General features: G+C 43.0%; 1 protein-coding gene across 13 annotated transcripts in view; it reads right to left on the bottom strand.

Annotated features, from left to right (window-relative positions):
- The window catches only part of ARID1B (AT-rich interaction domain 1B), a 449,892-nt gene that overhangs the window by 69,692 nt on the left and 353,526 nt on the right, over positions 1-26,674 (bottom strand). For 11 of the 13 annotated variants that reach the window (XM_043592659.1, XM_043592667.1, XM_043592660.1 and 8 more), the window contains 2 exons: positions 24,337-24,426; positions 4,603-4,782 (listed from right to left, as the gene is read on the bottom strand). In XM_043592659.1, the coding sequence (XP_043448594.1) occupies positions 4,603-4,782; positions 24,337-24,426 (270 nt within the window). The remainder of the gene's footprint in view (positions 1-4,602; positions 4,783-24,336; positions 24,427-26,674) is intronic. The other 2 variants (XM_043592663.1, XM_043592670.1) reach the window with 1 other exon arrangement.

The following is a 26,674-nucleotide window of genomic DNA, read 5'->3' as shown; positions in this document are numbered from 1 at the left end:
TACAAATTAAGGCATAAACCCAGCCCTGCTTCAGGGTACAAACCTGGGAAAAAGCTGTATGCGGTGGTGCAGACCCTGTCATACAAGTGAGTGAATAACTGAGGGGAATCTCAGCTCAGAATTATTTAGTTGCCCAAGGAAATACTGCTATTTAGAGCAAAATTGAGGCTAGACCCCCACTGCCCGCAGTGACAAATGTGCAAAAAGTATTTGTGGACAGTCTGTGTGACAGACACTGTTTTATTTTTTTTTAATTTTTTTTTTTTTAACGTTTATTTATTTTTGAGACAGAGAGAGACAGAGCATGAACGGGGGAGGGTCAGAGAGAGGGAGACACAGAATCTGAAACAGGCTCCAGGCTCTGAGCCGTCAGCACAGAGCCCGACGCGGGGCTCGAACTCAAGGACCGCGAGATCATGACCTGAGCCGAAGTCGGCCGCTTAACCGACTGCGCCACCTAGGCGCCCCAACACTGTTTTAGAGAACACAAAAGCAAGACAGTCTTTGTTCTTAAGAAACATGAAGGCGAAATTTGTTTCAGCAATCTTTCCCCCAAATTCATTTATTAATAATTAACGTGTCAATTACATAATTCCATTCTATTTATTAAAGCAAGTCTCACGGCCCTACTTGCAAACACCTCGTAAGGGTAGTTATTATATGTGCTTGCCTGAAGGTAGAAAAGTGCTATTTCATAAAATACACTGCAATTAGACATTTTCACACATTTAGATTGGACTCATTCCATTTGCATATGTAATAATGCAGACTTTAGTAATATACATTTCTAAAAAATTTCCTTCTTCACTTCATAGAAACTTTTTTCTTAATCTCTAGTATCTTTGATGTGTTTCCAAGCCTGAATTCCCCACATGCTCCTTGTTCCTTGAAGGCAAGTAGTTTGTCTTTTGGTTTCCCCAGTGGCTTTCTGAATGAATGAACCAGCAAGGAGGGTACATCTCTGGCGTGGGAAATAACACCCCAGTGACTATGTAAGTGGCCTCTGAAATCTCCCTTGGTTTGAACCCAGGCTCTGCCACCTACTAGCTGTGAGATCGTGGGTCAATTACTTAACCTGCTCATTTGCAAATGGGGACAATGTGAGAGCTTCCCATTAATTAAGAAAATGGGTGAGTCTGCCCAAATTTGAATCCTGGCATGACCGTGGCGTATCCTGGTCAAGCTGTCTCTGTTTCTCCATCTGTCCAGGGGTAAATGGTACCCGTCCCATAGTATGCTGTGAGGATGAAGTGAGTTAATCTATGGAACACACTTCAAACAGGACCCAGGGCACAGTAATGGATGTCGGTTGCTACTACTAAATAACAATTTTGCAGAAGTCGTTTCTGACAGTAAGAAGACTTAAAAAAAGATCGTAAGGTATTTTCCTCTGAGATCTCTTCAAAACAAAACTAACAGAGAAGACACTCATCCAGTTAGGAACAGAAACAGAAGATGAAAATAATGGCCTCTGTGGCTCACACACAAGTGATTCTTTTCAGAGATGTTAAAACACGTAGCATGAAAATGCAAGCTGAATGTCTGATGACTAATTTGAGTAGCTAATTAAGACAAGGTAGAATAAAATACTTATTTTGGGTCCAGTTTAAAAAGATCAAGTTTAAAAAGATCAACAAAGAGAGAAATGCAAAGGTAAGGACACTTACTGAATTGAGTAATTGTGTTACAAGCGCTAATTTCCTGTCATTTAGTGCTTGCTGGGGAAAGGAGAATACAATAAGGAAAGGCAAACAATTCGGAGCTGAAGGCAGAGTCCCAGGACACTGATTTTCAGCACACGGCATTTGGAGCCAGTCAAGGAACCCAGGAGGAGGCACAGCTCGGGGTGGACATGAGCAAGCTATCACTCGGGAGAAGGAATGACAGAGAGGACAAATCTGAGGGCACCTGTTTTCAAAATGAAGAAGTGTTGAGTATGGAAATGATCTTCCGTATTCTAAATGGGTTCTAATATCAACCTGAACTCAGTATTTATGCCTGAAAATAAATCCCTTCTTGACTATATAACCAAAGTGTGATGTGGTGGGTCCAGTGGGCCGCATGGATATAAAAGGCTTCAGACAAGAAGCAAGATTTACTCTTGTAGATTATTAGAACTGGAAGCAAATTCTAAAGTAACACGATCTAATTTTCTCATTTTCTAGAGGAAGGTAATTCCCAAAGAGTAAGCAATTTTCCAAGGACACTCAGCAGTTTGGATGAGAACCCTCACAGGTTCAGTGTTCTTAAATTATGAATCTTAATGTTCAATTATTCCGGAAAACTGAGGGTTTTACTCGGAGAAGAAATCCATTCTATAGAAATTGCCTTTCCTGCTATTAACTCCAATAGCATAAACACTTTCTTAGCTCTTCACAAAAGACTCCTCAGACAGTCAAGGTTCCATCTTCCCTTATTATGAGAACAGTAGAGGATGAGGTTGCAAGAGGGAATTATTTAAGAGAAGACAGACCAATTTTCAAGATTACAAGAAGCCCTTGTGAGTGTTAGCGGTCAAGTCCCAGACCTTTAGCCACTCCCAATTCTGGGAGCACAAGCCTGACCTGTCTCCAGTTACATGCTGAGCACAAGTCCACATTTTCTGTGTATATCACAACTTACAGACTGCTTTTCTAACTTTCACTAAAGTTTCCTTCTTTTCACAACAGCCAAGGAAGCCTTGAAGACGCCCGCTGAGCGGAGTTGGTGAGCGGGTGTGCTCTCTCACAACCGGGTGACTCACTGACCTGCCTTAGGTCAGCAACAAACTTCTTCGTGCCGCAGCTTCCTGGGGCTGACAGGGAACAGGGCAGACTTGCTGTCAACTGGGACCTGAACTCCTAGGGCCTACTGAAATTAAGATCTTGGAAAACCATTAATGATATGGTGTGAAGGGAATCAAGCAAAACACAAAGTCTGACTACATGCATGTATTGACAAAGGCCGGAAGGGGCCAAATAAAACGTTTTTTTTTTTTTTAAGTTTATTTATTTTGAGAGAGAGAGAGAGAACAAGCAGGACAGGGGCAGAGAGAGAGGGAGAGAGAGAATCCCAAGTAGGCTTCAGGATCTGTGCTGAGCCCAATGTGGGGTTCGATCCCAGGACTGTGAGATCATGACCTGAGCCGAAATCAAGAGTCGGATGCTTAACCGACTGAGCCAGCCAGGCGCCCCTGTTTTGGGTGTTCTAACATAGTTTCCCTAACAACAGAGATAGTTGGAATGTAAAATAACAAAGCAATGTAAGGCAAGGAAGCAATGTTATACTGGGAATATTGAATACTGAATATTATCATCTTTCAGAAAGAGATCTTCCAAGATAAGATAGTATGTTGATAACTCAATTTTCAAACCGTGAAATACTATAAACAGAAAGAAAGCGTTTTTCTGAGAAAAACCAGGTGAGAAACACCAGGTGAAAAGCCAAGAAGGTGCTAAGGCCTCATAGAATCATCTAGTTTTGCTAGGCACACACTCAATGGCTGGAGAGGCTCAACGAACCCCAACAGAGCTCAATGGTTTGCTAAACAGACACAAATGTCTTCAGAAAATAAAACTTTATTTAACAGGAGGAGACCTGACTTTGTTGTTGTTTTACTAGAACCTCCTAGTGGGCATTCATCATCTCCACTTGGAAAATTCCTGATATTTTCAGAAGTGAGGAAACTCTGGGAATTGTGCCAGATTATCTCATTCTCTCTAAATTATCCATTAATGTCTAAGTTAAATAAACAAAACATAAAGAAGGTGCTAAATTCAAATGCCTTATTGCCAAAAGTGACTTAGAAAAAATATGTATCAGGTTAAAAACCTTGATAAAAGGATTCTACACATACATGAAAAAACATACATCAATTTCCAGGAAGGCAGATGTAAACAGTGCATCTTGGCATAGTCTCATTTATTTTTCCACTCGTCTTATCTCCCCTCCCCCCTTTTAAAAGACTTTACTTTTAAGTAATCTCTACACCCAACGTGGGGCTAAACTCACAACCCCAAGATCAAGAGCTGCACGCTCCACGGACTGAGCCAGCCGGGTGCCCCCTTATCTTCCTTTTTGAAAGACATGCCCATTTCAGGCTTTGTTCTATCTTCTAAGAGTAAGACCAGTAATGACTGAAAAAATGAGAACTACTATTTATCAGATACAGCACTTTGGAGACAAACTGGGAGCAGGTGTAATGGGACGACATCCTTCTGAGTAGTGAGCACATCGTTAAGGGGGCACAATCAGAATTCAACATAATGAAACCCAAGTTTTAAATCAGAAACTTTTTGAGGACAAGGCCTGTGTCTATTTCTCAACGAGCATTTCTAACTACATCACAGAAACTAAGATTTACTCCTTCATTAATAACACACATATTAAGAGCATTTACCACAGTGTCTGATGCATGAATGCTTAATGAACACTTGCTATAATTATTCTTCCCATCATGATGGGCAACTGAAGGACTATGGGTGTGCATTAACCTCACCAACCTGCCGGGTAACAAATAATGGGATCTTACAAGATGTTTATAATATGAAGACCTCGAAGGACTAACATATTAACAAAACCGCTACAGCCTACTGCGATGCATTTTTGAGAAACGTCGTTTACCTTGTGGTCCATACTGGCTCATCTGCGGACCATAAGTCCCACTTGAGTTACTCTGCTGAAAGCTACTGATTCCAGGATGCATCTGGCCTCCAGGAGAAGGATGAGGCGACATGGATGGTCCTGTCTGTTGAGGTCCATATTGAGACATCTGAGGGTTTCTTTGTGTGCCTGCCATAAAACCTAGGTGGGAAATAAATGGAAATATGTAAGTGTAGGTGACAAAACGGACGTGGGATTGTGTGGAAGGTGGACAGGAAGAAGACTGGCACTGTGAGACTCCCCTAAAGAAACATCTAAAGGTATTTCAAACCCAAAGTGGGGGATCTGGAAGGGTCCCCTGGGTCTCCCCTAGTCCTAACTCGGAACGCCCATTAGAGTTCCCGGGAACCCAGTGGATCGTGAACTAGGGAAAGGAGAAGAGGGAGGAAGGGCGAGCAAGCTTAACCTCTCTTGGAGATGAGGCCCCTACCAAAAGCCACAGGAACACCCAGGACCCTCTTATCCTGAGAGCCTTCCATTCCTGCCAGGCTGATCTCCGGGATGCATGTCTCCCGCCACCCAAACATCCTGCCCTTCTTCTCAAGGCCAGGCCAGTACCTTTCTCTCCTCTGCATGGAACTGTTCTGCCCCCCTGGTCTCCTGAGCAGCCACTGTTCACCTTGACTCCTAAGCGCTGCAGACCTGAACCCTGATTTCAGACCACCGCTTACAGGTCTGCTGTGAACAACGGGCGGGTCTGAAGTGGATCCTGCTGTTTCAGAACCCTGACTTCCTCCCGTAAACCTGCCAATGGCAACGGCACTCACCCACTGTCCCCGCCAGGCGCCAGCCCCCCACCCGTTTCCTAGGTGTGCGCCCATCCTGTTGCCTCCGCTCCCCTCCATTTCTCCAGAAGCTTGGCCAGCGCTCTTATCCCCCTCCCCCAACACTCATCTCCAAGCCTCTGCGCCACCCACCCCTGCTTTGTTCCTTTCGCCTCACTTTCACAAAGCTGCCAGAACCATCTCTCAGGAATAAAAAAAGAAATTAGAGCATATCTTTCCTGCATGAAAGCCCTCAAGGCTTTCCCGTGAGCCCGGGAACCAATGCAAACCTCTGACCATGGCCTGCGGGCTCCTCTGTGGTCAGGCGATCGGGTCTCACTCCAACCCCATTTCCTATGGCTCCGGGCAGCTGCAAAGCATGGCTCCCGAGAATGTTCTCCCACCTGCCGATACCTTCTCCTCTCCAGGGCTCTTCCCCGGCGGCCCACCCTGACGCGGAACCACCCTGGCCATTTCTCACTCGTGTTTCTTCACGGCACTTCTCATAACCTGCAATCGTCTCCCCGTAGTTTCAACTCAGTTAGCCTCTCTCCCCCCGCTAAAAATCGGCTCCATGAGGGCAAGGATCCTGTCTGTCTCAGTGCTGCATCCAAAGTGCCAGCAGAGTCTGGCACATGGTGGGGAACTATTTATTGAATGGATGATTATTAAATTCCTCATGCGCCCAACAGAGCGCAGAGCACAACAGAGTAGGTGCTTAGCAGGTAGCTATCCAAACGGATAAAGAAAATACATCTTTAAATTATGCAGGACCATAACGTCAAGGTACATCCAGTCATCAGCAATTCGGGCAAATATAAACAAGCATGTAGAATGAACTGTGAAAGACTCATTTAGACAGAGTAGCCCAAATCAAGACATGTATCTAAAAAAAAGCTAATACCGTCACACTAACATACTAACAAAGGGCTGTCTGAATAACAGCTCCAGGAACCCAGGAGCTTGGGTTAGTCAGAGGTCTCATGTGTCAGGAGAAGGCTCTAGTTTCCTGCAGAGTGCGCAGGCGGGAGTGGGGTGGGGGGTTGGGGGGAGGCACGGGAAGAACCCAGGACAGTAGCTTCTAGAGAGAGTCTACTGAGGCAGCTGGAGGGAAGACGATGCCCCGATCCAACACCAGCATAAACTTGGGGGGATAAATGAGGCAGGACATTTACCGAGGTCATGGTTTATATTTCAGCTAGGGGAAAAAAAAAAAAAGATCTTTCAACATTGCTTCATCTTAAGAGACAGAATAAAAGTAAGAAGAGCTATTCCATTTATTTATAAAGATAAGTCTTATGAAATTGGGCTCAACTGGCAGCTCCTAGATATAAATCATCATAGAAAATGTTTGCTTTTTCAAATCTGAAAACAAACAGAAATCAGAGCACTAAAATTACTATAAATGATTGCATCTTAAGATGTTTCATGAAATATTTATCTAAGCTTTACTATAAAATTCTCGAGAGTTTCATATAGAGTCCTGTTTAATAAAAAATGTGTTTAAATTCCATACAGATTGTGTGGGTTTTTCTTTCTTTCAGAGAATGGCCGCTGTCTTCTTCATTAGTTCAAGAAAATAACACAGGTCCTTTTCTGGGGCATTAAATTTCACTTCAACCATGAAAGTGTCCATGCTGAAGGATTTAGGACCTCTGATAATATAGTACATCCTCAGGTTATTGCTGCCTCTGGGACACTTAATAGGCTTAAGGTTTGTTCAAATGAGTTCTAAGAATTCTTACCCGGGCAAGTTATTTCTTTATTTCTGACTGTTTACTCAGTCCTTAAAAATATAGATGCCACATTCCACTTGAATTCCCTCACTCATCACTGGCATTTTGCAGAAAATCAAGTTTGCGAGAAGATTCCAAGAGACGAGAACACGAAAACAAGTTCGAGCAGATCGTGTCACAACATCAAGTTCCACAACGCAGACACGAGGTCCTAGGGGTATGGAACCCACCTCCTTCCACAGAAATTACAATTGGAAATCTATTTTTTTCTGTGGATGATTTGCAATGGCAACGCTTACAAAAGCGTCCTGAAATCTTATTTGAGGTTTTCGGAGAGACTCCTCTCTTTCCACGTGTTCCCCAAGATGACAGAAGAAGAAGGTGACATCACTTGCGTGTCTCCCTTCTTAGCTGTGGTCATCTAATGGCACTCAACTGGGAACACGAGGCTGGGACTACGGTCTGGTTTGCGTCACTAGCTCAGACTCTACTAGGAGAGACGGATACGTAAATAAACACATTTACAAGCGTATACTGATCGAACGAGCTTTGTGACCTTGAGCAAATCCTAATTTATCCAAGTCTCATCTTAAAATGAAGAAGGGGCTGCTGTAGGATCAACTGGGACAGTGTGTGAAAATGTTCTGTACTGTGAAATGCGATACAGACAAGGGATCTGATGATACTTTTCCGGTTTATAAAGTGCCACAAATATCTTTTAACTCCTGAACACCTCATATACGCAGATGTCCTTTCTAGCTAGAATGAACAAGCTCGTTTTTACGCATTTGTTTTTTATTTAAATGCGTGGAATCTATGTTACTCCAGTACTTGCGTAACTTTACAAACTCCAGATACGATAGGAAAGTTTAAGACGGTATACAGTTGTCTCCCTTGACCTGCGGGCCTACGTTCCCAGACCCCCCAGGGGACACCTGAAACTGTGGATAGTGCCAAATCCTATGTATACGATGTTTTTTCCTATACAAACATACCTATGATAAAGTTTAATTTGTAAACTGGGCACAGTAAGAGATTAACAGCAATAACTAATATAAAATAGAACAATTTTAACAATACACTGTAATAAAACCTATGTGAACATGGCCTGTCTCTCAAAATACCGCACGGCACCCATGCTGCTCCTTCTTGGGATGATGTCAGGTGACACCGTACCTACACTAGGAGACGAAGGGAGGTGAAGGACGCCCGTGTCGTGACATGGCGTTAGGCTGCCACCGACCTTCTGGTCATCAGAAGGAGGACCATCCGATTCTGGAGTGTGGCTGACTGCAGGCAGCTGAGACCCAGGCAAAGCAAAACCACTGATGAGAGGTGGGGGGGGGGGGGGAGTTCCGTATCCCCATCTCTTACCGCTGAGTTCCCCTTGCCAAGTGCAAATGGTTTTTAATGTATGCTTTCAGAGGTGTTTTATAGTTTGTGTTTGATTCTGTATTTCTCTTGCCGTGAGGAAAGGTGAACATTTTGTTTAATAGCTGTTTTTAGTTCCTTTTCTAGAACTATTTATATCATTCGCCCACCTTTCTGTTAGTCACTCTGTCCTGACTATGGAGTATTTCATCTTGTGGATACAGCTCCTATTACGAAACAGTTGTGTGGCTCACCGAAGCTCTTGCACCCGCCATCCAGGGGAAACGGGGGCCTCCGCTGACATTAGACCACAGACTGTCTCAGCAGGAGAGCGAGACGATCGTCAGACTTGCATTTCTAGAGGCGCCTGTGCTAGAACCTGCAGCATGAAGAAAGGGCTGCAGGGCAGAGAGGCTAGAACAGAAGCCCGGAGGCCAGTGACGAGGCAGGTAAAGTGACCCATAACAGAGAATCACAATTAAATGCCCGCAGCAGTCCTACCGGAAAGGCTTCCACTGTGCACAGAACTGTATTTTCAAAAGGCTACTGAGTATCACCGTCATCTAAACAAACTGATGAAAAATTTGAAGACAAAAGTTAGCTGAAAACGAAGAATTTCTTCCTTTCATCCTAAAGATAGAAACTCTGTGTGTCTACTATTTGTTTCCTCAATTGTGTCCACTGCATAGAGATGCTGTGGGGATTAAATGAGATAATATGTGTGAAAAACTTACCACGGGTGCCCAGAATTGTGGGTTCTCGGTGATTACTAGCTGTTGCTATTATCACACATCCACAGAAGGGGATCAAGACAGGCAGCATTCGAGGCAGCAAGGACACTGAGCTAGTGGCAGTCCTGGCCCTTTCAGGTCTGCTGGACAGAATACGACAACTAACTTAACCTTTCTGGCCTCAGTTTTCTCACCTGTTAACTGCAGAGGAGGAGAAGCATAAGACTTACAGGGGATACTTCTAGTTCTGGTTCTCAATTCTGGCTGAAAGCATTTTTTTTTTTCCTCTAGGAAAAATCTAATCAAGTTTGTAATTTCCATGTACGTTTATTTGGGATATTTCTTGCTTTGTTTTGATTTTAACCTTTATTTTGGATGAAAGAAATGTTAAAATGTTTCCAAAAAATCAAATTCCAACCAAGGACTGTCTACCTATTTATGGTGACATATTTGATTGTATTTTTGCTTCTTTTAGCAAGTTATTACAAAACGGCAGCTTGCAACGTGGTTTGTGAATAGAAAAACTGACAGCTGAGAGAATAAAGCTGGTTTTTAAAAAAGGTGTGAAGTTTTTCTAGTTAGAAGCCATCTGAATTTAGAAAACCAAACTTTCTAGTAAAGGAAATTTGGAAAGGATAAAATGCATTTCCTATATATTATCAAAATATATTTTATTATTAGATATACTATGGAATTGGATGTCCCAGGTAAGTATCTAATGTGGGGAAACACAAACTTTAGAAAAAAGTACTGGATGAGATTATTATTTACATTATATAAATTACTTATTGAAAAATCACAGAAACTACACATGAAAATATAACTTGTACATTTTATCCATACAGTATACCCATAGGTTTATATAAGTGAATTTAGTCTTTCTGAGTCCTTCATCACATGTGTATATAGTCACACACACTGGTACCACCACATTCCAAATGAAAAGAGACATACTTCTCACATGAAAACTCAGAGGTGCCCTTTCGGGAAAGGAAGGAAGGAAGGAAGGAAGGAAGAGAAAGAAAGAAAAGAAAGAAAGCAAGCAAAAGAGAGAGAGTAAAAGCTATACTCTCAGAGAAATGCAGTGTAATAGGAAACACACACACACACACACACACACACACACACACACACACACACACTCTAAACCACCCCAAAAACGCTATACGAAGGCATGACTATTCTTTCCAGGGATGCCGCGAGCCCTTCCTTCACTGTGTGAGCTCTGTTCTCAGCGATCACACTGGCCCCTCAACCGCAACAGCGCTACACAAACCTTCTCCCAGCGAGCTCCAATGTTACTCTGGCGCTCGCGGAAGGTGGTAAGGGTGAGAGAGCATTGAAAGAAAGTACAAGATGGGATCCCTGTCCTGGAAAAAACTTCAAATTTGGTTGGGGAGCAAATAAAACCTATCAGCAGGGAACGATCATCAAGCGAGCTTCCAAAGCCACTGGGGCAGGTGCTCGGCCACGTGCAAGGTGCTGGGGTGCAGGCAAGGAGGAGACAGAGTCTGCCCCCGTGAGGCTCACAGGCTAGTGGGAGACAGACATGCAACAAACGACTGGGCAAATGAAGAACCCAAGAAAAAGAGAAGTCCGGGTGCTATGAGGGTAGAAGAGGAGGACCCAGTTCAGACTGGGGAGCAGGAGAGTTTCCTTGAAAAAGTCCTATTCAGGTGGAGGCCTCAACGATGGGCAGGACTGACCACCTGACACCCAACACAGAAACAGGCGTGACCAGCAAAGCGGGCATCACAACATACGTCCTTAGAAGCCACGGTGCCTGCGTTCAGCTGACTCCTACAGACACTGGGGCACCTTCACCCGGTTAGTCCTTTTCCCTGGTTAAACATTTTACCCCTTGCTCGAAGTCCTTCCTGGCCCACCTCGTAACTGCCAGCAAGTGACCAGCACACAGGAAAGGGCAGCACCACCTCTCACGACGTCCAGCCCCCTCGGCCATCAACACCCATGTCCACGCTGTGTCCTTCTGCGTTTTCTTCCCTTCAGAAGAAAGAGATCTTTCACTCATACGCGAGGCCAGCACCTTCTCTTATGCTCTGAATCCCATCCTTCCTCATTTCTTCAGGGATCTGTCAATCGTGTTTGTTCAGAAACTAGACCCCGACTCTTGATTGCTTAACAGAATGAAGTCCAAACTTATTAGGTCAGCACATGAGTCTTTCCAAATTTGGCCTGACCTATTTCTCCAGCCTCGTCACGTCTACACGGTCATCACGGTGTCCCCACTTGGTTTTGATCATTCAGATACCTTTTCCTCCCTGTAGGCATCAGGTTGCTTGAGACCTGCCAAGTCCTGGCATGTTCATTCACTTAACAAATATTTATTGACTACCTCTCATGTTCCAGACGATGTGCCATTCACTGTCCACTGTCAGTAACCGTTGACATTTAATGAACATATATTACGTGCTAATAGCTTTGTTCTTCATTAGCTCATTTAAACTTCAAAACAACTATGGAGACACTGAAGCTTACAAAGTTTAATTCATGAATTAAAACATTCTTAACCACAATCCACAGTTAAGAAATACTTTTTTTTGAAAAAAATTTTTAACATTTATTTATTATTGAGAGACAGAGTGTGAACAGGGGAGGGGCAGAGAGGCAGACACAGAATCTGAAGCAGACTCCAGGCTCTGAGCTGTCAGCACAGAGCCCGACACGGGGCTTGAACTCACAAATGGCAAGATCATGACCTGAGCTGAAGTCGGACGCTCAACTGACTGGGCCACCCAGGCGCCCCAAGAAATACATTTTATATCATGATCCGATGTGTGTATGTGAACATGTGTCTATATATTCACAAGCAGGTTCACACACATACCATTTCACAAAATTTCTACCCTTCTTATGTGAAATGCACTCTGATATTTAAAACATTTATTTCAGTTAAAAAAAAAAACTCACTAAATGGGAGGCACCGTGTGAAAACAAGATGCTCGACTGTGTCCTCTACTGAATATGCTGTTTTCACAGCGTGCCCACAAGGCCATTCACCTCCATGTAACAGACTCTAGTCCTTCCTGGCCCCGCCTCCTGCTATCTTTGATGGCATTCCTTGGCCTTCCAGAAAGCACCACTCATGTCAGCCAAGGTGGAGCGGTTACCACGGTGCCATTGCTACTGGCTGGAGTGCCTGTTTCTCCCTCAGACTATGTACTGCGGCTTTAAAACACACTCTCTTCGCATCTGTCTCCTCAGCACCACGCGAGGTGCCTGGCACAGAATCGGAACCAAATACATGTTTTTTAATGAATAAGAAAACATCTTCATTCAGAGCCCTGTTTACTTTTACTTTACAAGAAAGAGCTTAATAAATGTTATGGTCTGGCTCCTTAATTCATAGTATATTTGAAGAATTGTTTCCAGGGGAAGGAAGTCAGCTCTCCCAGGAAGGAATTACAGACAGCTGAAAGCCCAACAGGCAGAAAGCCTGGTTTTCTCCCACCTAAAAACCTGACAAATGCATCCACTCTCTCCATCTCCAGTGTCACTGCAAAGTCAAACTGTGGTCTCGCCACATATGGTTAGGTGCCTTTAGGCCAGCAGTTAGTGAGAAGCTAAGCCTCAGTTTCCATTTCTGAGACGTGTGGATGACAGGTGAGCCTACACTCTAAGGTGAGATGAGACAATGTTTTGTGTAGCAAGCAGCTAGTGCCTTCACACAGCACAGAGGCTCAACAATGTGATGGTTATTATTATTCGTATTATTTTTAATACAACCCACAATTTATTTCCTGTCTGAATGCCTCCAGGTTTCCAAACTAGCTTCCCTTTGCCAGGCTCCCCTAAAAACCATTCATCACGGTGGAGCCAAAGAGTGCTGCAAGTCCCTGGACGGTGGTTAATTCACCGAGGTGACAAATGCCATACCCTGTGAGCCTCCCGGCAAACAGCCTGACGCCCCTCCCCAGGCAGCATACAGCTCTGTGTTGTTGTGCTGGGCCTGCTTGCTCTATGCCTTCTCCAACAAAGCCAGTTAGAGCTGATGGGTTGCTCTCCTCACCCAGTTGACTATCCAGAAAGCATTGCCCTTTTCCAGAGAGCTAGTTCCAGAAATAATTGGCCAGCCATGTTATTTGGCTCAGAAAAGCTACACTTGTCAGTTTCAGGCCACTCAACAGAGAGCTACAGTACCGATTAGCTCTGAGTGCCATTAGACTCAGCATACATCCTTCCTGATCTGGCAGATTCCCTGGAGTGTGCCTTTTAAACGAGAGAGACAGAGAGAGAGAGACAGAGAGAGAGACAGAGAGACAGAGAGGGAGAGAGAGAGAGAAAGAGAGGGAGGGAGGAAGGGAGGGAGACGGAGAGATGGGTGAAAAGATACAGAGAAATGGACTGAAATATCAAGATTCCTGTCAAGTGCCTGAATTGATTCTCAAGGTAAAGGGCCAGGATCTTGACTTGTTTACCACTGGATTAGAAGCACCTATGACCAATGACTAACTTGATAAACATCTGTGCAAACCATTAGGTTTTGGGGGGGGGTAGGGCGGGTGGTTAAAGAAGATGACAATTCTCTTGCTACTTACAAGGAAGAGCACCCAAGACTTCTGGCCAGGGGGAGTACGACTTGCTCTTCTGGTGGGAGCCTATCAAAGAGCCCTGAAGCTCGTGTGAGAAAAGCCTGATCTTAGCCGGGCTCGTTCCCACCACCTAGTAAGATGGAGCGTTTATTCCAAAGGCACATTTGCATTAATTTAGGTATCTAATTACAATTTGGTAATTTTTTGAATGTCATATTCTACGTATCCAATAGCTACAGATGGGAATGGAGGTAGGGTTGCCAGAATCTTACCTGGAGTCACTTAGTCTGCATGTTAAGGATTGTTTTCTTTAGGGCCATTCTTCTATATTTATATTAGTATCAATGGAAAATTCCAAGACAATCTATTCTTGTCACATGGCAACGTAAGTAATGTTAAGTCTAGGGAAAAATGCTGCTGGTCTCTATATTATAGAGACCAATATTAGAGACGAAGCCAGAGAGTTGTTTTTCCCTTCTCCATTAAAAAAAAAAAAAATCCCCTCAATGCTACCTTAGAAAATGGGTCTAATAGAGAATTAGCATTTCTAAAATGTTTCTTTGTATTATTATTAGGTTAAGTGAGTTTTCAGGACCTTTCGAATTTTTTCTTCAGCATTGTACTATCTGTGGTTTATTAAGTGGATATTTTTCTTGGTTTTACAGACAGCATGTTATAGAATTGTCTAATTTGTAAAAAAGAAACTGTTTTACAGGAAAGATCCAGCGTGACTATCTAAACCTTTGTGTATCAAAAAAATGAAAAGAAACTGATCCACACCACCATTCTAAACAAGTCACATTTTCCATATTGGACATGAGATGAACACAGAATATTGTTTATGTGGTAGGAGTAAGGAAAAACTCTTGGTTGGGCAAGACGGAGATAAAGCTTATCTCTAGAAGGGCTTCAAAAGTTCCCAAAAGTAGGACGGAACTCTATTCCATTTAAAAAATAAACTGGCCACAAGGCACGTGTAGGGAAGATGATACAGAGGGAGCTGGAGCAGAGAGCTCCATGAATCCAAACAGGCCACGGTGGGTCGTCACCACTCGGAAACGGTCACCGATGAGCTAAAGTACCTTCTGACGAAAACGCCCGCCTAAGCTGAAGAGCGTACAAAATTGATTCAGAAACAAAGCCAAAGAAACAGTCAAGCAAAAATGGGAAATTTCAGGATATTAAATTGGGAGGCACCTTAGCACGGACCTCAGCCTCCAAGAGTCCGTCCTTTTCCTCTTCACGCAGCCCGACAAATTCTGCGACACCGAGCGTCAGAGACTTTAAATCCTGCCGGGAAACTGAGTCAGACACAAAGCTCAAAGCACGGCTCACCCGAGCCACGAAAGAGGAAAACGGCGAAGGCAGAGCCAGCGTGTCCAGGCTAATGCGCGACAGCAAGGGAGCACGGAACCAATTCCACGACAACGCGACTTCTTCCTCAGAGGCGCCTCTTTCGCTGGCAGAAAGCTCTAGCGCCGTCAGGACACCAGCGGGACACCGAGGTTCCATGAGCCACCAAAAAGCGAGGCACGTTTTTCCTCTGGCACATGGACAATTTGTTTTCACGTTGGCATCTGTTAAAAATTCACAGAACTGCCTCGTTTCTTCAAGCCAGTTCGATAAAAGATGTTTCCCCACATGTGTGAAATAACGGTCACACGCCGCACCACCTCAGCGGAGAGTCTCCCGCCTATAAAGGCAGACAGGGCGATGGCTCATCGCAAATAGGTGTCGGAGTCCCATTTGGAGAGAAAAATAGATTTTAAAGAATATTCTTGTTACATTTTAACATCTCCAGTGTTCATTCGCCTGCCCGCTCCTGGGCACGACGTGAACTGCTCTGAGGAAGACAGAAACCAATGACCCGTTCGACGTGGGAACCCAGGCCCCCCGGTGCTGTCCCCGCTGTGCTCTCAGGTTAACCGGCAGGGTCGGTCCCTCTGCCTTCCCTGCACCGCGGCGCCCTATATTCAGAGGCACAGACGCGAGCATCTAAGTTCTCCCCGTCCGCCCCCACAGAACCCTCTCGCCTACTGACATCATCTATCACCGGGCAAATGAGAGTCCGGGGAAGTATCAGACTGATTACCCAGATGGTAGGTGGGGGCAAAATATCTGGCCTTTCCTTACACAAATCTTCCCGGTGTTAGCTGCAAAAGTCCGCTTCGGGGCTGAGAGCAGAGACAATTTTATGTGTGTTACTATGCGCTGGAAGGAGCAGAGGAGCCACTTTTTAAGGCTTTCAACTTCAGGCCAGGTCTCCCCTGAGTCATTTGTGCCTGACGCTTATGCTTATTAGTAGTATTTGCACAGGGCTTCGCAATTTATAACCTTCAGATACAAGGCTGCGTCTGATCCACGCGACAAACCCACAGGACACTCTGATCCTCGCTTCACATAGGAGGAAGCAGAGATTTAATTAATTGTCACAGGTCACAAAAGTAGTTAGTGGTAAACCCTGCATCCAAACTCAGGTTTTTCGGTTCCAAACTCCCTGAAGATTCAACTGAGGAAAAGCACATACTACGTAAGCACTGGAGTGAGGAGACCGAACAAGGCCACGCGGTCTGCACAGGCACAGAGCTCTGGCTGGGGAGATTCCACTGATGACCTGGCAGTGGGTCCCGAGCACGGCCAGGCTGCGCCAGGAGGGTGCCTGGCTGTGGGGACGCTGCTGTGACAGGTGATGCTTCATTCATTTGTTCACGTAGCAAATCTGGCCTCAAAGACCTACCAGCTGCCAGGCTATGGAGGACCTCATAGGTCAGTAAAGATGGCCAAGGGGGCCCCATGTTGAGGTGGGGTTGGGGTTCAGATGTGAGTGGCAAAAGTGACAATGAGAAGAGATTATATCAAGATCCTGAATGAGGCTCAGCTGGCTGGGGATGAGAGGCAGCGGGGTGATGAGGGGTAAGGCCAGAAAGGGAGGCTGGTGCGGGGTAAGTGGCCCCATAACCACGCACCTCAGCACAGCCTCCCTCCGAGGCAAAGTGGGGATCTCGGGCTCTTAGGAAGGGCAGGATTAATCTAACCAGACCCCTGGAAAGACCATTCTGGATTCAGCACGGAAAGGGGACTGGGAACACAGCTGAGACAGGAAAGACATCTGCGAGGCTGGTGAAGGTGAAGTTAAAAGTTCCTGGGTAGCCAGGACCCCATTAACGACAGTGGATACCAAGAAAAGGGGATGCGTGGCTAACACCGCAGGTGTAGAGTTCACGGAACATGATGACTAGCACAGGCCAGATGGGAGAGAAAAAGCCATCAAGGATGCCTTCCAGCTTTCTGGTTTGGGAAACTAGGCAGACAGGGGTCTTTCCCCGAGGTACGGACCCCTAAGGCACAGGAGAAATCACGTTACTATAAATAAGTGCATGCAATACACAATGTTGAATTTACCTAAGATCCAGGTATTCTCAGATACTTCCCGTGAAGAATAATGAGCCAATTACAAATGAGGGTTGACTATTAAAAGCAAGCTTCACTTGGCAATTCAAAAAAAATTACTGCAGAAACCAAAAGTGACAAAACTATGCATCTTCAAAAATATTCTAAAATTTAGACTGATTCCTCAGTCAATAATAACAGACTTTTATTATGTGTGATATTTGTTTTCTCAGTTTTTTGGTGAACAAACCTCTGGAGAGCGGACTTATAGCAATGTAACAATAACCCTAATACAAGTCCTATGTTGTTATTTCCTGCACTAGACTAAGCTTTGGTTTGGACCACAACTCAGCCCAGAGGCAGAGCTCTGAGGCTGAGGAAATTATAAACAGCTTCCTAGATATTCTCTCTTGTATCTGACTTCCCATTTGACTTTATTTTCGTCTGTCACGGATTATAAAAAAAGGGTCCTCAATTAAGAGCGGAGTCTGAATTCACTGCATCTGGTGGTGGGGGCAGGTTATCACTAATGCTTTAACACGTTGAGCTGCTATACTTACACAGCAATACATCTGGAAAGTGATCTACTTTCTTCTCTTTTTGCTAATAACCTCATGTTGAAAGCCAGCATCATTTTATGTTTAGCGTGCTCACAAATGGTAAGAACACCTTTATACACAAGGGTAATTGGAAAGGTAGAGTAAGAGAACATTTTCTGACTACCAACACCACCCTATGAAACATTTCAGAATGTGCAGATTTACTGTCATATTTAGAACTGAGAATCCAATAGAAAGAGGAACAAAATAGTTTCTGTAGTCACAAAACCAGAAAAAAAAAAAATCTCCAATCCTATTTCCAACTCCTTAACAGGTATCTTGGTGGTCTCCATTTTTGAGCTAACTTGTTAATCTGTTCCTGACAGTTAAGAAGGTGGATCAATTAAGATATTCAAAACCATTAAAAAATTTGAAAACTACCTGCCATATAAATATCACCATGAAATCAGCTAGTAGCATTAAAAACTTCTCAAAATTTTTACTTATTTCCATCTAAATACTCCTAAGGTATAAAGAGACTGGTTGGGGTAGGGTGGGGGTGGCTTCTGGGCAACTCATTTCACACCAGACTCCAGGTGTGAGGATTTCAGCTTGGCCTGAAGTCCTGTCTGGACTGTCATAGAAATACGTCCAGGAAGGATGGGGGAGCAGAAGCGGTAGCTTTAATCTGGTGCAAGATCTAAATGTCCACTATGTTTCAAGACCGAGAAATAGCCTACGCCGTAGCAGATGACCTTTAGTGGTAAAATTGAGAGAAGACTTATTAATATGGTAAGCTTTCTTAATTTAAGAACATGTTATATTTTGTTCTTTGGTTGTTCTGTGCTCTGAAACAATTTGAAACTTCGGAATTGGTGTGACGGCTGAATTATTTTCTGCTGTCCGGCTCGATCTTTGTTAAACATCTATTATACATGAAGCTCTGTCACAGACATAGGGAATCAGAGTGTGAACAAGATTCAGTCCTGGCCCCTCAAGAGCTCAGTTTAATTTATAGTAAGACACTCGATTTATTTTAAGAGATCTCTTTTTTTGCCCTTGGCATTTAAAAGTAAAAGAAAGATTTGCCCTAAGCAAATAGAATGTGCCTAGAAATTCGATGAGGGATTCTATTAGGACTTTAAAAAGAAGCTAAAATACATCACGAAAAAGTGAGAATAAAATTATACAAGGCAATTAACATTTGGGATTAATAACAGAAGAAAAAATATGAGACTAATGAAGACATATTCTATTCAATCTAGAGAAAATAGGTTAAGTTTGAAACTTCATACTTCGGAAGTACACAAATTCACCTTTGTGTGTGTAAAAAGGTGTGATTCACCTTTTCAGGGTAGGCGCACAAGAACGTCTAAATGTCCAATCTCGCCTGTTTGCTACACGCTTTCTCTAGATAATGGCACTGCTTATATTTATGCTTCTATTTATAAGAATGGAGCTAATGGCAAATATCACTGTGAATATCAGACTCCAAAGGCGGGGAATTTTGTGAATCTTGTGATTCCAGAAGCGGGGCCAAAACGGCAAAGTTTTGCTATTTTCTCCTCGTCCTGCAACTGCGGGGTGAACCCGCATCTGGCCTAGCTGCTCTCATCTGCTGTTGCTGGTAAAAGTAAGAGCCAATTCTCCATCACGTACAGTCAGCTGGTACATTCGGATGACAACTCTGCTTAATCAGTGGGGGGGGGGGGGGAGAGAGAGAGAGAGAGAGAGAGAGAGAGAGAGAGAGAGAGAGAGAAGGTTGTCGTGTGGGTGGACAAGAAAGAAGGCGGGGTGCGGGGGCGCTGCTATTCAATAATTCTGGAAGATTTCACCCAGGATACCTTCCATGCAGATCTGATGGTCACAGGACGGTGCCAAAGAACCGCCTCCAGTGACAGAATACATTTGCTAGCACATCACAGTCCTGCCGAAGCATCAACTCTGCTTGTAATTCGCGTCCAAAAGGGAAAGTATGTAGTGGTTCTGCTTTCAGCACATCGCAAGGACTAATTAAATCCTCATTACTACCTTCTAATTATTCAAATACTATGGGATTACACTGAGGAAGTCCCTGCTGGCACGCCAGATGAAAAGGGTTAAATAATGTACGTTGATTCGGAGAACCCGGATCTGGTGCAGACCTTCAGAAAACCACCAGCATTAACATGAATATTTAATTAGACACCACTGTGAAAATTAAAAGGGAATTCAATTAAAAGGTTTTCAAAAAATTAATTCTGACCTCTCTACATCTGTCCAAATAAATAAGCCTTCTTGAAACGTTTTCACCTAATTGCTAATCCAATAACTAGAAGGGCATTTGCTAGTTTCATTAAGCTTAACATTTTACGGGGGTTAAAAATGCAATCATTTTAATGTTAATAATAATTATACTTATTTATCTACTCAGATGACTGAGTAGATATTCCCTCCAAGCCCTCTTGGAAAACAGGGCAACATATGAAGATTTCCTATTGCTCTTTTCAAATTTTAAGATCTACAAGTTAAAGATTATGCAATGAGGATGAAACTAATCTAAACTTGTCAGCTACAATTTTCTCGTAACATTTATTTTAGTATTTTAGTGTTATCTGAACTCTTCCTTCAATGCCTTAGGTACTATAATTTATACTGCTTGATTTTTTTTTGGGGGGGGGTGAAGTGCTTTAATAGCAATTCTGTATGTTGTTAAAGGAGAACTACAGAGAGAAGATTTGATTTAAGATAAAAACCAGCGGCAAACGTGTTACGGAATACTAAACTGAAGTTTTGACGTATCTTCTTTTAAACTTCTGTCAACAATGAAGAAGTTAAGACCAAAGAATTGGAACTAATTTTCTTTATTCGGTTAGTGGGAAGTTCTAGCACCACACAGAGTGCAAACAGGAGAGTGCTGAGCCAAGTGCTGTAGAAGAGAGCAGCTAAGAATGTGCAGGAGACAGTACCACAGGAGAGTAAAGAGGCCAATAAATATGTAAAATGTCTCCCTTCTTTTTGTACCTGACAATGGCCATGTCCGTGTTTTCTTGGTGTTTTCTATACACCTTTTACAGATAGAAAATATAAAACTGTGGAAACCCAGGCATGTTTGCCTACATATAATGTGGGGAAATGGATTTGTGACTGTTGTCCTTAGACAAACTTAACACCAGCAGCCCCAGGTCAGAGGGCACGGAACTGGAGGTGGGGGTAGGGCACTATAGGGCCATGGGACCACCGTGCTGGGCCTCCGGGCAGCATACCGACTCTGAACCCAACTTTGGGAAGAGGACATCGAATTGCAGGCGCCAGTGTTATTCAGATCCCAGGACAGCCTCAGGTTGTCAGCAAAATTTTCCTCAACAAGAGTATATATATATATTGATAAATGTTCTTCCTGAACAGGAATCGAAAGACCGAGGAGGAAGGAATGAGGGCCGGGCAAGGGTTCAGCCTCCCAAGCCTGGAGGGAGGCAGGCTCCAGGGTAGAATGTCAGTACTGCTGTCCTTCATGATGAGGACTCTGGGGAATACCCAGAAAACCACACCTCCAAATAGAAGCAGGCTGCAGTTCCTGTTTTGTGCAATTGTCTCCAGGCAAGTAGGTTTCTAGATTCTTTGCATGAAAGAAAATCTATCTCCTGTGGGTAAATTAAAGAAGGTGTGTGTAACTGGAATCTTACTCTCTTATCTTAACTTAATAAAACAAAGTAAAAGTGTAATAGGAATTGCTCAACTTGGCTATTTTAGTACTCAGCAGTATAGACACTATGTTCTTGTCTCTATCAAGGCCCACGGGTTCTCAGAGAGGACACATTTTTTAATAGGACGCTAACTCACCAAAATACTTTTCTCCTCTCTGCTTCTTTCATCACTTCCCTGAATGGGGGTAGGGGAGGATATATCAATTGTAAAAGTATAAATGAAGTTAAATTACTTTTCAGTACATGGGAATCAACACTGGGTAATTTTCTAGCAAGTGTTTTCTCAGATCTACTTTGCACTGCATATACTGTTGGTACACGCCCCCAAAGATGATAAAACAGACAAGGAAAATATTATTATATCAAAGCATTACAATGACTGTCATTTGCCATTAAAACACCTGACCAAATGTCATTAAAAGCTAACATTTCTTCCTAGATTTTAACAAATAACAGAGGCTTAAAAAACCAATCCTTGCTATCCAGTTTTGGAGGAAATTGAACTCATGCATGGCAAAAGATCATTTATCAGTCATTTGGAAATATAAGGGTTTCCTGGTTAGGGGGCTGTCCAACCAACAGAAGGCACACCAGGGACACACATAACATCTTTCAGAGAAAGTTTGGGGAACGTGTTCATAACAATATACAAACTATAAAATTTATATTTGCTATTTGAAGGAAATGGTCATTATAACAACCCAGATTGTATGTATCCATTATCAGTTACCAAAACCACACTGCATATAATGAAGATAATCAGGAAGGAAAAAATAACAAACATACCTAAAATAGTGGTTTTTATATAGTGACACCAGAAGAAAATTCTAGATTTTGCTTGCCAACGTATTTAAGTTAAAAGTTTAATTTAGCTGCATTTCCTCATTCTATCGTTGTTCACATTTGCTTCTCTACATTTTCAAATGTCTTAAACACATATCAGTTGGAAGAGGGTGGGGAACATATTGGTGGAGGATCTAGGAGGGTTTCTCTTTTAGTTCTTAGCAATAAAGGTTGGGATTGTAGGGCTTCCAAATTACCCTCTAATGCTTGCTGAAGCAGCAGAATTCTCCCAGTGGGAATGATGTTACGGGGTTATGTGAGGATTAAATGAAATAACAAATACCTTCATCTGGGCTCTGGGTCTGGCCTGAGCAGGTTTTCAGTGCAGGGTAATTTCTTTCATCCTTTTTCCCCCTCCATTTCCCTGACTCGGCAATGCAACACAGATGTAACCCAAGGCCAAGTAAAGGAGTGTGGAGAGAATTCCCCCTTGCATGGTGGTAGTATGCTGTCCACGAACTTTGAATGGTCTTCCAGATGACCAGAGACACGAGGCGTTAATGCAGAAAAAGGATATGAGGTATAGGACTGGTTTGTAGGAAGTTACAGTGGAAAGTTTAGAGAAACAAATGCACACACCACTTCACTGTTAAAACATATCATAGTATCATTACAAGGCAGTGGTTCTCAAAGTACGGTCTTCAGATCGGCAACGCTGGCAACAGCTGGGCATTTGTCCAAAAGGCAGATCTGAGTTGGCCCCCTCAAGCCTACGAAATCAGCAATCTGGGGGTGTGGCCGGGTTATCTGTTTTAAGCAGTTCCCCAGGTAATTTTCATACACCCTAAAGTTTGAAAACCATTAACTATTCCATTATTAAGGTAGACTGTAGTGTCTTCATAAGGGAATTAAAGTATTAGTTATACATTAAATTATAATAAAGTTAACTATGTCGAGACATTAGAAAATAAAAATTTCACTTTATTCCTACTAAATATTCATTTCAACACAAATGATGTGTAGCTAAGGCTAATCCATCTTTTCATAGGCATTACTTTCTAAATAATGGGGTGCTAAGTTATTAAACATGTAAAGTAACTAAAACCTTATAATTCCAATTAGAAGCAAATCATCATCTGTACAGCTCATATAGAAATAATTATAAACATGTGGGGTCAGGAACCTCTAAATAGCCGCTACCAAGCCCGCAACTTCTGTCTTCCGGGTGAGCGTGAGGGAGGAGGGGAGAGAAAAGTGGCGGCTCCACGGGCCAGATGGGCAAGCTTGGACTCACAGGCAGTGGAAGGGACCTGGCAGGGCGCCAGATGGTGCAATGGGCTTGTAGACTCTGGTCTACACTAATCTGGATTAAGATCACCACCACCAAAAGTAGCTTTACTACAGAAGGAGGGAAAGCAGGCGAAGATACACACACGAAGACCAAAGGCCTCAACCCAGTCAATAGTAGATGGGGTCAGCATGCATAAGTGAGCGAAAGGTCAAAGAGTTTGCGGATGGGGGACAACCTGAAAAGTTCAGGGCTTTGGGAAAAGCCCGTGGTCTTTTTTCTGGTTCCGGCACTAATGAGCCTCTGAGAATGAGGAATTCCTACGGAACCTCTCGGGTCCTCAGTTTCTTTGTTTGTAAATTGAGGTGACCGGACTCTACAGTCTCTCAGGTTGGCTCTAGTACTAAGATCCTACAATTTTATACTATAAGGTCTTACCAGGTGTATACATTTTTACTGTTGAAGTATCAGGGGACAAATACTGATCAAAACAGCTAAACGGACACACACTCTAACATTATACTTCATCAGGACCGATATCCAAAGTGCATCAGTAACAGTCCCCTTTACACAGCTACATCAACTGTCAGGCGAGAGTCACGTATAAACTATGCTTCACGATGCTGTGTGGACATAGATAGCCTTTGGGTCTTGAACTGTGCTGGGTAAAACGTCACCTAATCTGCAAGAAAGCATCCTTCTTTGTTGTTACATGTATGTTATTTCGTTCATCAGAGGAGGAAACAGAACATCCTTTAAAAATCACTCATAAGGAAACGCACAGATGACCAAATTCATATAAGCCTCATATACTCCAAACACAAAGATACGTAAGACATGAACTGAAGACTAACCTCTTTCCTGTGGCATTGGTGACTGGCTCAAGGCAGGATGGGAACTGGATTCTGACTGGCTCCCAGGTGGCTGAGGAGGCATCTGACTGCCTGCAAAACACAGGAAGGGGAGTGGGGACGGGGAGCCCTCTACATTAATGCTGCAATTGCGCAAAACCAAGACAAGTACATTTATTTCATCTTAATGATCACAAAAGGTGTGGCCCCGCAGAGAAAAAGACACGGCTCAAAAAAGTGTGCTATTTTGCCCTTTTCTGGTAAAACGGAGAAGAAACACGGATAATCATATTTACCAGACGATCTCTTGAGAAGTTTAATTTCCTACTGAATGAGTTCCCAACCTCACAAATACATTAGTAGTCAAAATCTGACATATACCTACTTAATGCATTTCATGAAATCCAAGACTCATGAACTAAACTCAGCCTCTTGAGTTTAAACTAGTCTGTAAGTGGTGAGGCATGCATAGTGGCCAACAATTTTTTGTTGGTAATATTTATTCGAAGTAAAACTACCAACCAATTTCTTAAAATATCTTTGTAATTAATCAGAGATTTAACATAAACATAGGAGACGTTCATTCAAAAACATAAAACATACTACTATAGAATGTAGTATACATTAGCACTAAAGAAGAAAATATTATTCTGCACCTCTTTTGATCTTTATTGCTAATAAAGCAACAGCATCTAGTTAACATCTATTTGACTTCCATTGATTTAATGGGTGCTCAGTTTGTCTTTTCAAACTATAATGGAAGCTCCTTGAGACAGGAATCATGCCTTTTACTCCCTTAATCCCTGCATTACCATAGCAAATATCAATAAATCTTTGTTATTTAATGGTCCTTAATCTGAGAATACGCATTAAAGGGAAAAAAACTTACTATTTTTATCAATTAAAGAGAGGCAATGAATCATGTGAGGCGCAAGAAGACAGGATTTTGAAATTTAAGAATCATCAGAGGTACTTGAGATCTCAACTCACTTTCTGGTTCAGAGGTTTAGAAACACTTCAACTAAAAATGTTAGCGAATAAAGAAGGCAGTTGCATTTAACACACTCTTCCAGGTGCTAGCTCTCATGGCATGAAGACCCTGCTATTTTCTCTTCTCACTTTTCCCTTTGCTAGAATAAACTGAAAGACTGAAATATACAGGTATACATACCTACACAATACACACATGCAGGCATACACAGATTTCCCCCACATAACCCTCAGGTACTAGAGTCTATGATTATGCTAGGTCAAGCTAACTGCTTTGACATCATGGGACCTACTTTTCTACAGTTTTGTGTATTGCTAAGAGAATCACAACGGAGTAGAGAAGGAAATTAACGTATCGAAGATTACCACCAATTCACCCGGTGAAGGTCATGCCGCAGAGTCTGGCGTTTGACGCTGAACATCCGCCCTCTCGTATTTCTAACCAATGGCATCTCTGTTAGGCCAGGCAGCCTGACTGCAGACCAGAAAGAGCATGATCCCCAGGGTCTCTCAGGACTGTCACTCATTACTAATTCTAATAATGGTTGTATCTGTGACAGCCAGAGAGGCAGGAAGGTGATTTTCCATTTAGATAATACGTACATAGAGTCGTTAAAATATAACTACAAGAAAAACCCTGACATTGTTTTCAGGAGTTTAGGCTTCTCACTTTTTAGAAAAGAATGTAAAACCTATGAATGTATATCTGAGTGCTCCTGGGTTCAAATGCCATTCTCATTCTCAGATGAAATGAAAACCAAGACCCGAATTCACGGACGTTGAGAAACCTTGCGCTGTGAAACCCCTAGGAGTAAACTCTTAGGTTACAGCCACACCTAGTGCATAAAAATCCTACACACACACAGTACAGCATCTATTCAGTTAGCGCCAAATACTTAAACGTAAAGTAGAAAAGACAACATTCTGGATGAAAACAATTTCAAGGGTAAATGCTGGTCATCAACTCCGCTGCAGACACACAAAAGTTGCTGTGTCCACTCAGGGTCATGTGTTTCCTATGAAACACCCTCAGGCCCCCAATGTGCAGCCCATTTAGAAATTGAAAGCATGCTGCAGCCAAATCCTGACTTTTTAAAATGTCACTGGGGAATCAGCTGCACTAAGACAGTAAGTGCTTACATTACAATGATTGTTTCTGTAGGACAGACCGAATTCATGGACTCATGACAGCAAAACAAACAGTAATTCTACGTTAATACAGGCCACCGCTACTGACACTATGCACGCCCAAGGCGCTGCTCTCATGTACGATATTTCAAGTAAGAATGAAAGAGGCTTTATAAGAAACCCATCTCATGAATTCAAAAAATACTTTCAAGCAGCGCTACCG

This window comes from Prionailurus bengalensis, chromosome B2, assembly GCF_016509475.1.
Source record: "Prionailurus bengalensis isolate Pbe53 chromosome B2, Fcat_Pben_1.1_paternal_pri, whole genome shotgun sequence".
Taxonomy (NCBI): domain Eukaryota; kingdom Metazoa; phylum Chordata; class Mammalia; order Carnivora; family Felidae; genus Prionailurus; species Prionailurus bengalensis.
The sequence above is the reverse complement of the archived record's forward strand: the minus strand, read 5'-3'. Positions and strand labels throughout refer to the sequence as shown.